At 35.2% G+C, this 20,716-nt stretch overlaps 1 protein-coding gene across 1 annotated transcript in view; it reads left to right on the top strand.

Moving 5' to 3' along the window:
* Window positions 1-20,035, top strand: part of LOC131066314 (uncharacterized) — a 36,564-nt gene extending 16,529 nt beyond the window's left edge. Inside the window, exons 2-4 of the mRNA XM_058001047.2 lie at window positions 2,250-2,323; window positions 19,324-19,471; window positions 19,587-20,035. Of these exons, the coding sequence (XP_057857030.1) occupies window positions 2,250-2,323; window positions 19,324-19,471; window positions 19,587-19,684 (320 nt within the window). The 3' untranslated portion in view covers window positions 19,685-20,035. The remainder of the gene's footprint in view (window positions 1-2,249; window positions 2,324-19,323; window positions 19,472-19,586) is intronic.
* Window positions 20,036-20,716: the final 681 nt, after the last annotated feature.

Here is a 20,716-nt window from a genome sequence, read left to right on the forward strand (position 1 = left end):
TTTCACTTTTTCACTTACAAAGCAAATTTGGGTTTTTTAGAACAAACTGCAAGTTTAAAATTGTCAAAAATGCACTTTATGCATAAAATCAGGTTTTTTGGAGAGAGATGCAAGTTTTAATTACTTGTAAAAGGGAAATAAAATCCCTACAACAAGTTAGAAATGCTTGCACATATGTAATGGGGATTTAAAATCCCTATTACATGTAAAAACTATTAAAGTAGGGGTTTTTAGGCCAAACTGCAAGTTTACTTGTAATTGAGCCAAAAAATCCCTATTTTAACTAAACAAGACCAAAAACAATAAAAAATTAAAAACAATGAAAGGAAAATTTAAAACAAATTACAAGTAACATCTTTTAATGAAAGTGCACATGTAATAAGCTAAAAATTCCCCTACAACAACCAAAACAATGAATATCATTAAAACTTGCAGTTTGAAGAAAATTCTCCACCTGCAGTCGGGATTTTAAAACCCGAAATTGAAGGAAAGACATAGCAAAGAACCCAGAATTCGACGAAATTCGAAACGTAGTTCGAGGATGGACTAAGGATTAAGCTAGTCCAAGGATTAGTCGAAATTCTGTCTCGAGAAGTGTGCCATAGAGTAATTTTTTTTCATTTTTTCACAAAAATTTCATGTAGTGGTCCTTCATTTTCTAGAAACAAAAAATGAGGACAACAAAATGGTGGCATACTTTCCAACTCAGAGATTGAGCACAAGATCTTGAAAATCCTCCACCGTACTATTTGCCCCATCATTTAGTGTCAATGCCCATTTGGACAACCTGTCAACCACGTCATTCCCCTATCTCATCACATCTCTGATTTCAAATTCATCAAAAGTTTCTATTAATTGCTTGGCAACGAATACATATTTATTTAAATTCCAAGCATGGATTTCACCTTTTTTAATGCTATTTATAATTATCAAAGAATCTCCTTCGAGCTGTATTTTCGAAAGGCCCATTTTTTGGCCAGTTTTAGCACTTTGATAGCCACCTGTGCCTCACCTTCAATGTTCGTTCCCTCCGATAATTTAGAGGCTCCAATTGCTAGAATATTGCCCTCCCAATCCCATGCCACATATCCAGCCCTCGACGGTCTTGGATTGCCCTTTGATGCCCCATCAATTTTAATTTTATACCATCCTTCCTTCGGTTTGGACCACTCCACCAACTTCACCTTGTAGGATTCTGGATAAACCCAAACAGGCCCATTAACAGGCTGATCAACTACTAAATTCTTAATACGTACCTCTTCTTTGATGGACATGGAAACTATTGAATTAGGAATTGGGTCAATCTTGAAGATAAGATCATGTTTGTTGTCCAACTATGAATCCATATCAAGTTTATGAAGAAAAACTTCATCTTCTTGCATTAGACATTCTATCTCTAAAGAAGATGTTGACCATAAAGTTTGAGTTGACTGAAATTTGTCAATCTTCCCATGAGAAGGAACATTAAATAATCTCTTGAATGAAGAGAAAATAACAGCTTGACTCATCATTATCTCTCATGCAGCTGAGGCCTTTTTGTACAGTAGTACAAATTGGAGCACAAGTTTGATTTTCAGATGCTTGCATACCCTTGTCTTCTTGAGAGGAAACAGGTGATATACTAGTTCAACTTCACTTTTATCTGGTACAAGGATATGTTTTTTGCTAAGTCAACAATCCTTCATCAATCTCAAAATGTTTGAGGAAAAAGATGATAGAGTAGGCAAAATCTGCATTTTATGGCATTGCTAGTTTTGATAGGAATGTCAGTCAGTTGCTTTTGTAGCTGCCACTTAAAGAGAATGGTTAGCTATTTATAATATTTATATCATCCCTGTTAACCTCTAATTCTAGTAATGGATTTCATGCACACAACAATTTACCATTAGATCAATCATTGTCTCGAATTGTTTCTGAGCCTGTGAGCAACTGCTGTTGCCTCCAATTTGACATGATATGCTTAGAAAGTGCATTTTCCATTCGTTTGCGCTTGTATTGGTACTGGAAAATCACAATGCCGATGGTGCCATATGTGCCATTTGCATGGTGCACTCAAATTCTTATCCTATGAGGGTAAAAATATACAAATTTCAAAGATTTATTATAGGTCAGCAAAAGTCTCTATTACATTTCATATTCACATGTAATGTGACTATTTCTTTTTGACACAACCAATGACTGTTTTATAAAGGGAGAAAAAGATGTACATATATGCCACAAGTTCTAACAAAATTTTGCTGTCTTTGCAGGTTCACCATATTATGGTGGAGTTTTTTTTCTTGACATCACATTTCCAAGTGATTACCCTTTCAAACCTCCAAAGGTGCAGTAACTAAACTCTTACAGCATTGTGCATGTCACATTGTTGAGGGTGTAGATTCATCAGAATGGGAAACAATAGCATTTGTTGTAGTTACCAGGTTTGAAAAATTTGATTTGTTTGGGAGGTCAAATAAATTTGGAAATCTGTAATCTAAAACATTTTGGTATAATTTATAAACGAATTGAAATCTCTGGACCAAATGGGACAAATCTGTCTGGTTAAGAAAATCTGGATCTAATCAGATTATAATTATTGTGCATTAAGTTTTTTATGATCATTAATAATCAAGAGAAAATTATTCTGATAGTATACTTATCTGCTTTGTTCAGCTCATTAAACTACATAAACTTATGTTTTACAGTTTGCCTTCTTACTTCCAAATTTGCATGAGACATACAAATTTGAGCAGCATAACATTTTCCATTGGCAAGGCATTTATGGTATCTGAATATATGGTAAGGTGTTGTATCAGAATTTTTATTCTGATATGACAAATAAAGAAAAAAGCATCAAGGCCTACTAACAAACAAGTAAAACTATTTTGAGTGATCATGAAGATCCAAAGGACAACAATGCAGACTTACATTAGAAAATCACAGAAATTCATATAAACATCTACTTCTATTAGCATATGATATTCTGTTTCCATGCACAACTACAGAACCATGCCAGTAAGTCAAACCAATACAATGGTAACAGAAGCTTTCAGGGACAAATCTGACTACTACTGTCAAATGATAGAGACATCACACAGAAAAGACATGCATAGAGCACAGTTGGTCTTCCACCTTGTCCAATTATTCTGTAAGAGACTGCCGAAATCTGTCCAGATGCAAGTGCATCACAATCTGTAGATGTTCCAACCATCTAATAGTATATAACAGTAAGGTATTGGAGCCAAAATGCAGCTGCTAATCTCCCTGTTCTTGTGCATAAATTAGAGTTTCATATTTTACCACAAAAAATAGCTGCAACGGATTAAAATATTTCCATTCGCAAGAGTATTATGCAAGATTGCAGCCACCATCAAATGATAGATTAATTTAATGCATTGACCTCCTCTTCATTTGAGTCAGGAACTGCCATTGGCTCTCTACTCTAATCATATCCGGTTCCTCTTCATCGAACTTCAATTCATTTGACACAACAATCATACTAGGCTCTTATCAGCATACAATTCCAGATTTCAAACATCCACTTTCATTCTTTTTCCAGATTGCATCATTTTTTTCAACCTTGGATGATCATTTTCTCACGTCATCCTTAATTAGTTTTAGTATCTTATCAAGAGTTTCCTTGACACCAAGTTCCGTTTGGAACATGTCTTCGCGAATCACAAGGGCATTGCTTGCTCTGAATAATATAGGCTGGATGCCAATCATGTGAGCCACTTTCAAAGTATACCAGGTTGTTGACTGCTCTTTTCATAACCTCCAAGACACTTTTAAGTTATTTAACAGCCCCCTAGCCCAATGTACCAGATAACTGAGCATTTAACAGATTTGTTGAGGCCTATGTAAGCAGCTTTTCATCTTTGAAGCTTTCCGTGACTCTCTATATTCAAAATGGCCTCTCTGCATTCATTCAAGTACTTTCACCACCAAGACAGTATCATCCAAGAGCTGCTTGGATTTAGATCGTCCACGAGACTCATGAGAGAAGAATGAACTTCATCAAAGGCATAACAGCTTATTGTCTTTTGCCTCTGTTACCTTACACACCAGAAATTGTGGCATAGGGAGAGGGATATGGTCTGCATTCCTATAATGGAGTTTCTTGGCAACTATGTTTATGGGTTCCACAATAACCATCTCATAGAGCAGCTTGAAAAATACATAAAAGGATGTAATAAATTCTTGATTTTCTAGAGAAGTATTAAATAATGCATCTACTACCAAATTGAGTCTTCAAAAGCTTCAAACCCTTATAGGGCCAAACTCAATTTGGATGGAACAACATTTCTTATCAAAATTAATTCATTGCTGAGCAATCCAATCCAAGCTTACAAGGGTCATGGAGGAGCCATGAACGAAGGTTGGATAATATTTTTCAAAAATCCACACCCCAGGAATATCTCCAATACCAAGAAGAATGCTTAGACTTAAAAGTCCTTCCTTTCTTATTTCGAGAGAGCTATTTGTTTTCCAAACGCATACTTTTAAAACCAGGAAATGTCAGTTCAATCCTAGTTGGAGATTTGTTTCTCTAAAAAACTTGTGATTGTGACTCTCACACATTCTTCCATTTCAATAGTGAAATGGGAAACAGACAGAAGACAGTGCAAAAAGCCCAGAAAACTCAACTGTTTCTTTGATCTTTCCTTAAAGATCCAGTTGAAGGGAACCAACCTAGAAATGTCAAAGGGTAATGATGAATTTTACTGGTGGAGAGGATATTGCAAGATTCATACAGATGACTGACAGAATGAACTAGAGAGAGGTTAGTGATTTCATGGAAAGGAAGTAGAGCATCGTTTCCAAATTAAGAATCATCATGCTCCCAAAACTTAACTTTCCTTATTAAAACTTAGATCACCCCAAGCAGGACTTCATAAAGTGAAACACACATTTATACACATTACATATTGCATTACTGCAAATAATATTGAAAAATAAGATTAAAAGTGCAGATATTCGCAAGAAGCCAAGACAACTTCATAGTACCATCAAACCATTACACACAGAACAAATTGAAAGCATGCCTAAACATAAATAGAGGGGAAGGAAAGAGCCTTACAATGTGTAGTCTGAATGTGCTGCCATACTTAAACTCTCCCACTGCCAATACATCAATGGGGAAATTGGAGTTTGGCAGGTCTTTAAGATTCCCACATTGGAGAGTGGGGCTGCTGGCCACCCAAATTATTTCCAAGATACTTCTTTTGATACAATTAATACTGTTTGTTGGAGGCCCATGGTGGCGTGGTTGCAAGTTTTGCAACAAACATTCGAAGCTTGGGGCAAAAGTTCACACTTTTGAAAAAACTGCAGAGAAGGCTGGTTCCTCTCTACACTAAGATTTGCAAGGAAAAATATTGGGAGGAAAGGGTGTAGAGAAACAAATGGAAAAAGGAGACGCTAAACCAAAGCATGAATCAATTGGGTTTCCTCTTTGAAGCTCAAGTTTCCATCTGCTTTGAGTGTGTTGTGTGACTGGGCCTGGCTCAACCTCTAAATCTATGAGTCAACCAACAAAATGAATTGCACAAATAAACAATAAAATAACAACAACATTCTATCATTCATTAATTGCGGTGCTTTTTCTTGAGGACCATAAACAGGAAGAACACAAAGTTTCAATTCAAGGACTCTTTGAGGTAAGTTTCTGAAGCAACATAAAGTAGAGACTATACACTACTTAACAGACCCAAAGATCATTACAAAAAAGTGGGGAAACCAATATTTATAGATTGCCCCACAAGGAAGGGCAATCCTTAACCATTGATCCAAAAGGGGATCCAATAGACGAGACTCAAAGAGTATCTATTTAAAAGGGAATCTTTTAGATTACTTGTCCCACCTTGCCCTAGGAAGTATTGCATGTATTTCAAGAGCTCATTATAAATTTTTCCAGTCGACATGCTATGTGCTTTGTAGGTTTTAAATAAAATCCAAACGTATTGAAATGTTTAGTACCTTCTTGACAACTTATTGAGGAAACTTTCTTGTAAACTTCGAATCCAAAATTTGGCGCCTTCATGAATTGGGCATAGAGTCAAAATGCACAATTGGTCAGCGTATTTTTCACATAGTGTTCTCGAATCTCTATATATCCATTTGTATTGGAGCAAGGGCTTGAGAGCAGTAGTCATTGGTGGGGCAAAGGTGTAGCACCCCTTGTAGGGTCTAGGAATAGCAGCTCCAATGTGATTCCTTGATGCCAAGCACAATTTTCTGTTGAGAGCATGTTAGAGCACATCTGGATACAAGAGTTCTAAAGACTTGCGTGCATGTGGAATAGAAGCAAAGCAGGAATGAGAATGCCAACAAATAATGCTGGTAGAAGTCAAAGATGGTGCCAAAGATGATGTGCTCATGGAGATCTCGCTTGAAGCCAAGGCAAAATATATTTGATGTTGTGGAATGGCCTGCCAAAGAGAATCAAAGCCAAAAAAAATGATGTCATCAAAGATTTCAGGCCCCACAAACTCTTCAAAAGGAGGTAGCAGCTGGTCCTTGTTGTTTCTTGCATTCGAGAAGGGGGAAGAATTGCTAGCATCTACAAATGATGTAGCCATGGGTCTGCCAAAGATCCCTTCGTTAGGCTTAGGTTCCTCATTATACACAATAGATCTATGGAACATGACCTTGAGAGGTGCAAATCTACTCTTGTATAACTAGGAGTGCATTTCTTCCTTCTCCATTTGCAATTGGGGATCTAACTCATAGATGTCTTCTAGAGGAGGTCAAATGGGATAATGGAAATAGAGAGTGGCCAATGCTCCATTTTTGCCTCATATTTCTGCCGCTAGTAGTATGCTTACTCTCTTTTCTTCTCATCCAAGGCTTCTCTCAATCATAGGATTTATACAAGTGCAACCTCTTCAAAGTGAGATTTTGTTATGCACCTCAACTAAGAATGCCATTTGTAACTTTGCCTACAAAATGCCCACAAGCAAGATATAGCTAGATGCTTCATTTGGCAAATGTGGCAGTAGATGTAAGGGCACTAAGTGTATGGGGGTGTTGTATGTGGGTAACCGTAGAACAATAGGGAATGCCTAATTGAAGATTAATACAAAGGTCTGCAAAACATTAAACAAGTAGGGGCCCTTTTGAAATTCTAGTATGTAATGCCCCCTTCCGGATTTACCCTAGAATCACAATTGCAACAAGTTAGGGTTAGGGTTATATCTTTACCAAGTAAAATATCTTATTATATAATGTCCCCTTTTGTAAATGCCCTAGTTTTGGATCTAAAATCACAAATTCCTTTCAAATATGAGATGTAAGATGGTTAGAGGTATAACTTTACCAATTAGATCCTGATTGAGATTCCTCAATCATGTTCGATATAAGATCAATCTTTCCTAGTAGGGTTAGGAACATTATCTTAATCATCATTGTAAATTACATAATGTACACGTGGATTCCCTTTCCGCATTTCCCAATAACTCATCCACATTATGAAGTACTTGGGAGATCATACAAAGCACATTGAGGCTAACCATCAAGCCTAGGAGCTTGTTAATGGCATCCGCCATTCAGCCTCCCAGCCCCACTCGGGGTTACCACTACTTGAATGGACCTTTTTGCTACTTTCTCTCATATGTCCTACCTCCCGTCCATAATGGGATGGTGGATTGGCTGTAGCTTTTAAGGAATCTTCATCATTCGTAATTATGCACACACACACACACGCATACATCATGGTCCATGCATTATGCATCAGAGCCAAACACTCATAATGCATAGGAACTGTAGGCTAAATATTATTCATTAATTCAGGTTTCTACTTGATCTCCTTTCTCCTCCTCTCTTGAAATGAACCTTCTTCCCTTTATATCTCCCAATGTGGGGGAGAGGTCACACCTCTTCATCATGTATGCCCTTTGGCAAAAGACAACCTTTTACAATTAGTACCCTTTGAAAGAGTTCAACCCTTCATAATTTCTGCCATTTGAAACATCCACTTTCTTACCTGCTTCTTACCTGCTTTCCATTCCTTTTCTTCTTCCATTAATCTTTCCTTGATTTACATGCTTCCTCCCTTCTTCCTTTCTCTATCTCCCCTCTCAAGTGAGGTTCTCTTCTCCCTTTTATATCTCATGTTTGAGGGAGTCACAACTTTTCATTTCATGTCTTTTGACCATTCATTAACTTAATTAAATTTAATTATATTTAATAATATTCTTTTATATTTTAATTTAAATTTATTTTTATTCTTTTGTATTTTAATTTTATAATTGTTTATTAGTAAATTCTATTTCAAAGTGGGGACTTTATAGTCCACCCCACCCAAGATTGCTTGTCATCAATCAATGATCATGGAGTGTTCAAAATGATTCCCAATATGAAATAGCTTTGGAAACACACATGGAATAAACATGCTGGAAACACATTAGGTATGAACCCAAACATGGTAATAATATTCTTTTATATTTTAATTTAAATTTATTTTTATTCTTTTGTATTTTAATTTTATAATTGTTTATTAGTAAATTCTATTTCAAAGTGGGGACTTTATAGTCCACCCCACCCAAGATTGCTTGTCATCAATCAATGATCATGGAGTGTTCAAAATGATTCCCAATATGAAATAGCTTTGGAAACACACATGGAATAAACATGCTGGAAACACATTAGGTATGAACCCAAACATGGAGCATACACAAAAACACGAAGCATACACATGAATATATGTAGACACGGAGCATACACATAAAAACACATATTGTTAGATCCCTTCTTATCAACTAGAATGCATTCATTGATTCATCTTTACCTTTTAGGATGGCATGATCAAAGCTTTGATACCATTTGTAATGTCCCCTTCCGGATTTACCCTAGAATTTGCCCTAGAATCACAATTGCAACAAGTTAGGGTTAGGTTTATATCTTTACCAAGTAAAATATCTCCTTATGTAATGTCCCCTTTTGTAAATGCCCTAGTTTTTGCCCTAAAATCACAAATCCCATTCAAATCCGAGATGTAAGATAGTTAGAGGTATAACTTTACCAATTAAATCATAATTGAGACCTCTCAATCATGTTTGATATAAGATCAATCTTTCCGACTAGGGTTAGGAACATTATCTTAATCATCATTGTAAATTACATAATTTGCATGTGTATTCCCTTTAGGCTTTTCCCAATTACTCATCCACATTATGAAGCACCTAGGGGATCATAAAGGGGCATTGAGCCTATTAATTAAGCCCAAGAGCTTGTTAATGGCACTCACCATTCGGCCTCCCAACCCCACTCGGGGTTACCACTACTTGAATGGAGCTTTTTGCTACTTGCCCTCCTGATATGTCCTACCTCCCCTCCATAATGGCATGATGGATTGGCTATAGCTTTTAAGGAGTCTTCATCATTAGTAATGATAGGAATATATAATTATATATATTAACGATAATATGTTAATTACATCCATTTCTATATGGATGACAAATTAACAAATCAGTAAGAGCATGGTCCATGCTTTATGCATTAGACCCAAACACATATAATGCATAGGGACTTTATGCTTAATATTATTTATTTATTCGGGTTTCTAGTTGATTTCCTTTCTCTTCCCCTCTTCAAATGAACCTTCTTCCCTTTTTATCTCCCAATGTGAGGGAGAGGTCACACCTCTTCATCATATATGTCCTTTGGCAAGAGACACAACCTTTCATAGGCAGTACCCTTTTGAAAGAGTGCAACCCTTCATAATTTCTGCCATTTGAAAGAGCCACTTCCTTATCTTCTTCCCATTCCTTTTCTTCTTCCACTAATCTTTCCTTGATTTACATGCTCCTTTTCTTCTTCCTTTCTCTATCTCCCCTCTCAAATGAGGTTCCCTCCTCCCTTTTATATCTCATGTTTGAGGGAGTCGCAACTTTTCATTTCATGTCTTTTGACCATTCATTAACTTAATTAAATTTTAATTATATTCTTTTATATTTTAATTTTATTCTTTTGTATTTTAATTTTATCATTATTATATATTATTAAATTCTATTTCAAAGTGGGGACATTACATAGTTTCAGTAGCATGGAGTTCTTAGGTGAATGAGAGTTCTACAGTAGAGCAAATAATTGTGATTTCTTCATCAAAAACCAGAGTATGAGTTCAATGGGTTTGAACTTTGAATCCGTCACTTTAGAAAGACAATTTTCAAGATCACAGCCCATATTCCTGGAAGATTGTAAAATTGTTTGATGTGTTCCTTCAAAAACGAATTCTTGGCAAACAAATGTTGGAGGGAGCTTCAAGAATAAAGTTTCAAGTAGTCACAAAAAAATGTTGGAGGCCTATGGCAGTGTTAGCACAATAGCATTGGACTTTCAGGCCAATATCTGCAATGCTTGAGCAACCTCTAGAGAAGGATGGATCCTATTTATGTTAAGACTTGTAGAGAAAAGGATTTAGAGGAAAGTGTTTAGAGAAACAAATGGAAAAAGGAGGTGATGCGCCAAAGGTAGATTGATTGGGTTTCCTAGTGAAAGCGCAGCATTGCATCTGTTTTGGGTGCATTGTGCCATTGACATGTTCAACCTGCATCTACGACTCAACCAACAAAATTAAATGCACAAATAAATGGTAAATTAAGAGTAACATTCCATCATTCATTAATTCATTAATTGAGTGGCACAATTTATACAAATTTCAAGTCCAAGGACTCTCTTTGAGCCGAGGTATTGAAGCAAAAAATTGCTAAAATGAGAGAGATATGCTCTTCACAGAAGGACTTCCAAAATAATTATTTTTTTGCCTAATTTCATTCCTTCATGATGCCAAGATCATGCTTTGAGACCATTTGTAATAGGAAATATGCTGCAAATAATTGATAATAATTGAGAATAACAAGCCACTTAAAGAGGGCAAACCTTAAATTATTTCTAGTGTAAATTGAGAACACAATTTACAATCTGATAATAATAAATTAACCACAAGCTACTGCTTACATATACCCTACTTATGCCCTGGATGTCATCTAGACTGACTTAATACCTAATTATAATACCTACGATGACCTAAATATGTTAAAAATAATATGATAATTATCACGAGTTAATAAAGAAGTAGCCACAAGCTGACTACTCATAACCTTATTAGCACTATGAGATTAAGGGTGTAACGTATCTCCAGACATTAGGAGATTTCAGATAAAGGTTTGTTGAATCTCTATATATCTCCAGAATTTTGGAATTTCTATATAGGTTTCTCAGATACATCATTTAAATTATGTTGGATTTTCCTGAAGTACTGATATGTGGTTGACACTGCTAAAAGAACTAAAGGAATGCACTGATAGACTTGTAGTTTTCTATTTTGTGTATAAAAACTCATAGTTTCTTTTGTAGCAGAAACAATTCTTATCAAATCCTAGAGAGGTAATAGCATAGTTACAAGACTTTGACTCCGCTTGGACTTGGCAAGCTGATTTTTGACTCGGACTCGAACTCGGACTCGGCACCCAGACTCGGCAAATTGAAAAACCCAAGAAATTCAATTTTTCTTGAGGATTTAAAACCTGTTTCATGCATCCTTTAATAAATAATTTAATAAACATTAAAGGCACAATAATCTCATCAAATAGAAGCACATACACAAGTTTACATTGATCACATAAGTATAAATGCAAATCAACAACATGGACTGTGGAAATCTGATGAATCTAATTCATAAAATCTTCCCAATATATGTGGAACCCCTGCAAACACTTTATAAACTCTGTATTGAATTCCTCAATGTGATTCTGATTGGACTTCATCTTTGTCTGACAACTGCAACTCTTAACCTGGCAGGCTAGTAGGGTCAAATCCCTGATACCACTGCGAGATACCCTTACCAATTTCACCCCAAGTCCTTGTAATATATTCCAAACAATTATAACAAACATTTGCAAAATGTCTAATGCTCAGAAAATAATATTTGCAGAGCAGATCTGGTTGTTACCAGCTTGATATTTTATAAGAACTCAGAGTATTACAACATGTTGCACCTTATCAGCCGTGTCTTCCAACATATTTGCATTCAATCTTATTCAACTAAACAAAGATATTTGTACTTAGAGTAGCAACTAAATTATAATAAATGAACAACTCTTACTGAACAGATTTGTAGAAATAACTTTAATAGAGAATTTCATAAATCTGAGTTTGATATAAATATTGACCAATGTTGTTATATGGAGCCTAATTAGACTCGAAGGTTAAATTTTCCACTTTTATCAGCGCAATTTCCCCCAAAATTATTCAACGGGGCTGATATCTAATGCTTAGAAAATAATATTTGTAGAATATCCATCAAAGTCCAAGGTTTGCATTGGCTTTATCACTCCTCATGTCCTTGAAATTTGTCTCTAATGGAGACTACACTGACTTTTTGATTTTTTTTGCCTGTTTTTTTACTTGCTGGGTGGCAGAGTCTGGGGCTCAGGACTCAGCGAATCTGCGTAGACCCGGCCAGACTCGGCCGAGTCCGAGTCCAGGGTCCTCTAGCTTCGGCAGAGGTGACCCACCTCGGGACTCACCGAGTCTAGGCCAGACTCTACAAGTTCTGTAACTATGGGTAATAGTATGCAGTGAATCAATAATAACTAATAAGGCTTAAGATGTGTACATGTATTGAAGTTTTATCAACTGTTTTGAAAATATAGTCGTCTTTGAGGGCCCTTGTACCGTTTTTTAAAATAATGGCTTTCCCCTCCCAGTCTTTGTCTGCAATCTTTAGTTGATTACAATTTAAGATAAATTTTCATAGCATGATAATGATCGTAAAATATCAATGTAATTAACCTTTGTTTTTGTTGACATCTATTTCAGTACTTACAATGTAATGTCCCCATCTAAATACTGTTGTTTAGACATGGACCAGCTAGGACTCGAACCTAGGACCTTCCATACGCTGCTGGAGTGCTCTACCACTGAGCTACTGGCCCCTCTTTGACCAGTCCATCGTCGGTCCGGGTGTGGCTTATTTCCAACACCAACACCCCCCCCCTTAAGCCACACCTCTCGTGTGCTTGGGGCTCCTAGCCTGGACCTGGCTCTGATACCATGTTGAGACATGGACCAGCTAGGACTCGAACCTAGGACCTTCCATACGCTGCTGGAGTGCTCTACCACTGAGCTACTGGCCCCTCTTGGACCAGTCCATCGTTGGTCCAGGTGTGGCTTATTTCCAACACCAACAACTGTACTGAGAATCAGAAAATTATAAAATTAGGTTTAGAGATTATACCTGGTCAATTGGAAAACATATGATTAAATATAATATCCTGCATATAACATTGAAACCATATGCAAATAGGTACATTCCTCTGTTAATAAACATGTAGGTTTAACATTATGATATAAATTTGAAATTATACATAAATATGATTTTGGAGGGAGGATACTATGAGGTCTGTTTTGGAGTCTCTCTACCCAAGCCCAAGAGAGGTTGTTTCATCCAACCTTCTTGCTCCAATTGGTGACTCCAACTGATCTCCTCATATATCAACCCTCTTCATGGCTTTCTTACCTTGTGAGTTTGGGATGAGGCTGTAACCAGGTTGCTAGACTCCTCAAGGTAAGTGCTCTCAAGGTCCTAGATGCCTCTAGGGTTGTTCCAGGACAGCCAACTTACGAGTCTCTCTTAACCTCTCCATTACACCTCCATTCCCTCCCTCACAGGTAAGTGCAGTCATTCTGATTATAGTTCTTTAAATTCTTATAGGCATCTTCTTTATAGCTTGATTGTTAATTTCTATCCATGATTTATTATACAGATTTTCATATTAAATGTGTACACCTTATATTCACTGTATCGTGTTATTATTATGATTGCTGAGATAGTATTTATATAACTCTATGATGTTTCTATCAAATTGCATAAACAGTAACTATTTCATTAATCCCCTTTGTTACATGTGATGTTATTTAAGATTGTCATTTATGATTGTAATTCTGATTTACGTGCTTAACATTTTAGGCTTAGCAACATGATTTGAGCATTCATGATTCCTTTATAGTCCTTCGTGTTATACATCTTGTATCTATTATGAGCGATTCACCATCAAATTGTGAGTTCAGTGAATTAATCTATTCATGTCATTATGACCAATTATCTGTATATTACTGAAGTTAATGACATTTTTTCCTTATGATTTTAATACTGTGACTGTGAGTCTTAACAGTGTGCATATACAAATCTGATCAACATTTTAGGAAAGATGTTACCGTGCTTGATATGCAGAAGTACCGTTTTGCTGATGACGTGTTTTTCTGCCTTGTGTGAATTCCCTTTTTTTTTCTGTCTCTCTAGACGATATCTCATATTCATCTCGTCTCCCCTTTTTATGCCTCAAATACAGAACCATCTTATATAACTTTGGAGAGGAGTCGTAGAGTAATCTCTCTTAGCAAGGGACATCATTCTTCATGGGGTGGTGACCCTTCCAAATGTCCCTTCAACCTTAACTGATCTTAATTGCTTCTGTAGACATAATGAATCACACCTTAACAAGGGTTAATATAAATCACACTTGTTCTAGGATAATGAATTTCTTCTGATTAAATATTAGTTGTTTTGTCTTGTTAATGTAAACTGCATATTACTAATCACCTTATCGGGTAGGCTTATTTGCTGACTTGTCAATTAACTATTACAAACAGTAATATTGCTGCAACATCTGTAGTTGCTATCGTATCTCATGATATGTCTATATATATTATATATCGTCAGTATTATATGTCATGTAATATTTGACGTATAACAAAGGTTTATACTTTGATCGCTTTATTAGTTATCATATTAACATACGTTGTTGTCACATGAGTCAGCTGAGACAATTAGAAAATGCCGGGGTCTTATGAATAAGGCCATTTTCTTCACGTTGACATCAAGCTAAGTTAGGATGAAATAGTATATCATGGATAGGACATGACATACAAATGTTTTTTAAGTTTTTTTAAAGCATTCCACTATTTTATATTCTTTAAAGTTGCTTATTCATTGTATACAACTTTTTTCTAAATTCAAATTATCTAAATATTTGGTTATTTTTCAATCTCCATGTACTTATCTCCAACAATTATTTGTGTCCCTGTTGCCTGTAATAGTACTTATTACCTGGAAACCATAGGAAAAACTCACGCTGTCTTGTACATGGAATGGATCTTCACATGCTAAGAAGATGTTATTACATGATCCAAAAGTGTAAGGGTTCTAAGGGTCACCTAAAGTTTATAGTTAAATTTGATTTATTATATTAGACTTTAGATGGCTTTAGTCTCCCTGTAAATAATGATGATTGGGCATAGTTATGTAGTCAGGAAGTTATTTATCTCTCAAGTATATGGGACACTAATTTGATGAAGAGGTTGATGAGGCCTTTAGCCCTGCCCTATGACATTGTACATTTATTATTTGAATCAGTAAAATTAAAGCCCATAATAATGCCATTTCTCCACTTTTCATTAGTGGCATCAGAGCAGCATGGATCCAAATATCTAAAGAGAGAGAAGAAGCACTGTATTTGAGCGGCTATTGTATGTCTCTATTTTCTTAATCTTCTCATGACAATTTTTATCCTTTCCGTTGCTTTATTCCTTACTAAGCTAATATTAAGCCTAAGCATTATTTTATTCCCATCCTATACACATGAAGTAGGCTTCCTTTTTGCACAATCTTCCTAGAATAAACTTATGCTTTATGCTTACTAATTCCTCTTAGAATAAAACTTATTCTTTTTCCTAGAATAAACTTGTTCTTTATATTGACTTTTCAATAAAACTTATTCTTTGATCACATATGACATCTTCTTGTGTCAAGAATCCTCTTAGTGAATCATATTATGCTCATTATAGAGTGAGATCAATAAATTAGTCAACTGGAAACATAAATGGAGTGTTCTTTCATAGTGGTGTGGATGACTACCGGGAACACAACACGATATGATTATTGTACTAATAAATTTTTTGCATAGTGAACGTTAAATGTGACAACCAACTATTTCAAACCAAGGAACTTTGAGGGAGGAATATCAAGATTTGAGAGCTTCAACCAATATTCTTGTTGCTCATAAAGATTTATGATGGTTATGTGAGTAGTTAAAATACTCATGTAAGAAGTCAAAAGGAGTTTTGGATCGAAAGCAAAAGAATGGAAAATCGTCACCGTCAAATACAGAAGGGCTTCGATTGGGAATTGCTTCACTATCTCAGAGCTGGTGTTTTATTCACACATACATATCTTCGAAAAAGATTATATTTCCCTTCATTAAGAATAGCCAAAAACATTGCTTGTATTTTATTATTTCAGGCCCACAAATGGGAGTAGGATTGGTCCAATTTGAATAGGGAATTTTATATCAAATGCAATTATGATGGATATGAATTGACGGACATTGATGTGCCCAAAGATTGGATCAAAGACTATGTAAAAGAAGGTATTCAAATCAAGATCGCATATCCTTTTCGCTGGATAAATTGCCGTATTGAGAAATGGCGAAAAATATTCACATTTGGAAAACCAAATACAAGCTCGAAAAATGCCAGTAACTCCTTGGCTTTCCAAGGGCAGAAATGCGTCTCGTTTTCTAGATAAAAAGAAATTAGGCAATGAAGCCATTGTAGACCAACTAACTACGCCCTATTTGGAAAACGGGGAGCTTGACTTGGATTTATTGGAAACTATTTTGTATCTCAAGAATTGCTTCTATGTTAACAAGAATGATTTTTTGAGAATTTTTGCCAATGAAAGGCGAAGATCTATGCCACTTGTACCGGGGTACTTTAATGACCGATTTTTGATATATAAAATTGCAAGTCTCTTCTTAAAACTAAAGTAAAAAAGAATGGATGTAAATCTTTTTGATAGATCTCAACTTTTTGATAGATCTCAACGACGAAGAAAAAACAAAACTATTGAGGATGTAAATGAAAAAATTTCAAGTTCTTTCATTTTCGAACATATTTTTCTTCCAAGAAGTCGTAGAGAATTTTGAATATTGAATCTTTTGAATCTGGAAACCCCTATAGATCAAAGTATAGGATTAAATAGTAAAGAGATACTAAATGATGAAGGTCTCATCGAAAAAGATGAACCTCTTTGCATAGATACAAGGCAAAAAATCAGATGTTTTCTTTGGCCTCGTTATCGAGTATAATATCTAATTTGCATGATTTGATTTTGGTGGAATACTAATAATGGTAGTCGATCTGTTATGTTGAGGTTACACATGTATCCCAAAATAGATCATTGGGAACATATGCAAAATAGTTTTTATTTCATAAAACAAAGTTTTGTTTCAATAAGAGAGATTCTTCAAGATCTGGCAAATCGTACCAAAAGTTTATTGGGTATGAAACGTTCACTGGTTTTTGGATGAAATGAACCTATAAATCAGGTAGAGCATCAAAAAAAGAATGATTTTTGTAGCATAAGTTTGTCTTTTCCTTCTGGCTGCTCCCCTTGCAATGAACAATGAATGGAAAGTTTAGAGTTTTGATAAATGAGGGTATGATTTGATTAAATGAGGGTTTGATTTGATTATATGAAAACATGTGATATACTTGGCAATTTTTTATCATCCCTTTTATTTAAAACTACCAGCGTGATGATTTTTTATACTGGAAATCTGGAAGCCAAGACCTGCTATCATTCTTTGCCATGTAACTCATTGAATAGATGAAGGATGCCTTATTCAGCTGCAAACCAATCTAAATTTTTATGATGAAGGTAATTGGCCTTAAGATAGTGATAGAAAGCTAAGAAATTGGGGGTTCCATCTGGTGCAATACCAATAGGGGAAGCCACTTGGGTGGAACCTATAATACACTTATTGTTTATGCTTTGCAATGATTAAGGAGCTACCAATTGGGTGCAATACCAATAGGGGAAGCCACTTGGGTGGAACCTATAATACACTTATTGTCTATGCTTTGCAATGATTCAGGAGAAGCAGACTTAATAGTCTTATACCTTTCACGAAGGATTCTTGACAGAAGAAATTTTTTCACGTTAACAAAATATCAGTGCATTTTAGGAATATGAATTAAAAAAGGGATAAGTATATTTCAGGATGATACAACATGGATAAAAGAGTAAGTATGTTTTAGGAAGGTAGATGAGAGTAAACCGTATCTCTACACATGGACTAGAATGAGAGAAAATCCTTGTAAATGCTATTTTGCTTTAGCAGAGCAGGGAAAATAATGTCTAGCAACGTCCATAATAGTGTCAATAGGATAAAGTAGGGATAGGGTTATCTTTTTAATAAATCCTTTAGAGAAAAGCCTGGTAAATGTTATTAATTGGTTTAGCAAAGCAGGGAAAGTAAAATCTATTAATGGCCATAATTGTGTCAATAGGATAAAGCAAGGATGTGATAATTTTATTATTAAAGCCTTTCTAGGAGTGTGTTGAAATATAGGAGAGTTATTATTCGTCTGTAAGTATGAAAATAATAATTGTAACAAGGATTTTATTGTTTATGCAATGTTGTGTGAATTAGCACGATCGACATCTAATGCAATGAAGGTTTGTTTGCTTTCACAATTAGGAATGACTGACATGAGATCCTTGGCTGTTCTGCGCAATGGTTGCATCAGAACAGTTTTTCTTTTCATTTTTAAATCAGATATATCATTTCAAGAAATTTATATATCAGTACTTCTCATATGATTTCTGTTTTCCTTAGATTTTGGCTCGGTGTCAGAGCATTTTTGCTCATTGCCCGGACCATTTTTCACTATCAAATTATTATCTTGATTAAATTGTTGAAGTTAACACACAAAACAATGTTAAAAGACTATTGAAAATTACTTGATTGCATAATTTCTGTTAGTGGTTGATGCCTAATTGAGTGAATCGATCAACTATCAGAAATGACTGCAACTGGATTCTGATTTTGTCTTTTACCATTGTTTCTTCTAGTAGATTGCATGGAATCTTATTGGCAATGAAACATCGCAATAATTCTTAATGTGGTCTTTCTATTCATTGGGAGTAAGACATTGTTTCCTCACACTAGAGATCCCGATGGGGATTTGCTTTGTAAGTTTTGGAAGGGCAATAATTTTATGGAGATTCTGCAACAGGAACATGTCCTTTTCTTGAAATTATATAGAGATAAAGTGGACTTTTGTCTAGTGTTAGATATATTTGCGAACAGCTTGTCATGACTTAGACTTTTTTGGCTTGTTATCTTTCTTATTTTCTTAGTCATAACTGTGTTGTACTTTCTAACAAATAAAGAAATAAGTAGACAACTATCCACATCAATTCAGGAACAAGATTTCATTTTGTTTACCTCATGGTAATGCATGTTAGAATTACTAATGTTATTATTCTGTATGTAGGTGGTGTTTAGAACTCGAATTTACCATTGCAGCATTGACTCAAGCGGCCAAATTTGTTTGGACATATTGAAGGATAAATGGAGTCCCACCTTAACAATATCCAAAGTGTTGCTTTCAATTAGTTCCCTGTTAACTGATATCAATCCATGTAAGTTCTATAAAAAAATTTCATTACAGACAAATAAATCTTTTTCATTCATTTAAGCTTTCACAACTCGTGCAATTGGCAAACCTGAATGTTTTCCTTTTAAATCCATTGACAGATGAATATCTTGTGCCAAGCATTGCTCATCAATATGTGACTGATCGAGCAGAACATGACAGAATAGCTGCAGAGTGGACAAGGCGATTTGCACCATGACTAATTGCTTCCATACATAGGTCGCCAGCACATGACTAATTCCTTTGGATATTTTGTAATATATGTTCAAAACACTAACTGTTTGCTGCTGAAAATAAATTTTCTCCATGCAAAGGATGAAACAAACAAGGGATCTTTCATTAACATGCATTATTATGTTTGATGCTTGTTAACCGGGTGTTGAGAGACTTAATCTAGTCACATTCTTTTTGTGGAAGTTAATCTTTAGGAATATATTTGAACAAAGACTGATTGCGTCTAGTGGGATCAAGTGGTAGATATATATAACCTCAACATGCTTTCAGCATGTGTGTATACTTGTAAATTTTTCCTCAAATCATTTTTTATTCGTATTGTGCGTGATATTAAAAAATAGGCCCATGCATAACATGCCCTCACATATACAGGGAAAGAAGCAATTTGCAGATTGTGGCAATGAAACATCTTGTTTTACAATTCTATATTTTGCATGTGGTGGCTATAAAGACGTTCTGTTTTACAATCCTACTTAATCAAAATATGTTTATTATCTATAATACATTTAATGTGACAAAATTATATGTTTTTAATTTTACATTTAGAATAGATACGAAGAGTATTGTGCTAACTGGTTTTAGTGCAGTAATGTCAAGTAACAATGGTGTACATGTTTCATTACATGTAAAAAACAACTTTGTCACGTATTGTGTCTATGCAACTCTCGAGTGACTTGTCAAAATTCTCAAGATAATAGATCCGAAGCCTTGAAATTCTAATTCGTTGAAGTGGTAATTTGAATGTCTTGTGTTAGTGTGTGCTCGCAAACATGAATACAAACATGTGCATGCATGTAAATATGTGATGTGTGTGCATGCATGCACACATTTTAGTTAGACCTATCTCATACACTATGTTGAGGAGTTAATGCCATAGATGGCCATGGATAAATTAGGCTTGATAATATGCACGTTTTCTTTGAATAAATTAAAGTGTTTATCATAGTCATCTCTATAAATAAGAAGATAATATATAAAAATCTGTTGACGGTAGCAA

Source organism: Cryptomeria japonica, chromosome 8, assembly GCF_030272615.1.
Source record: "Cryptomeria japonica chromosome 8, Sugi_1.0, whole genome shotgun sequence".
Classification (NCBI taxonomy): domain Eukaryota; kingdom Viridiplantae; phylum Streptophyta; class Pinopsida; order Cupressales; family Cupressaceae; genus Cryptomeria; species Cryptomeria japonica.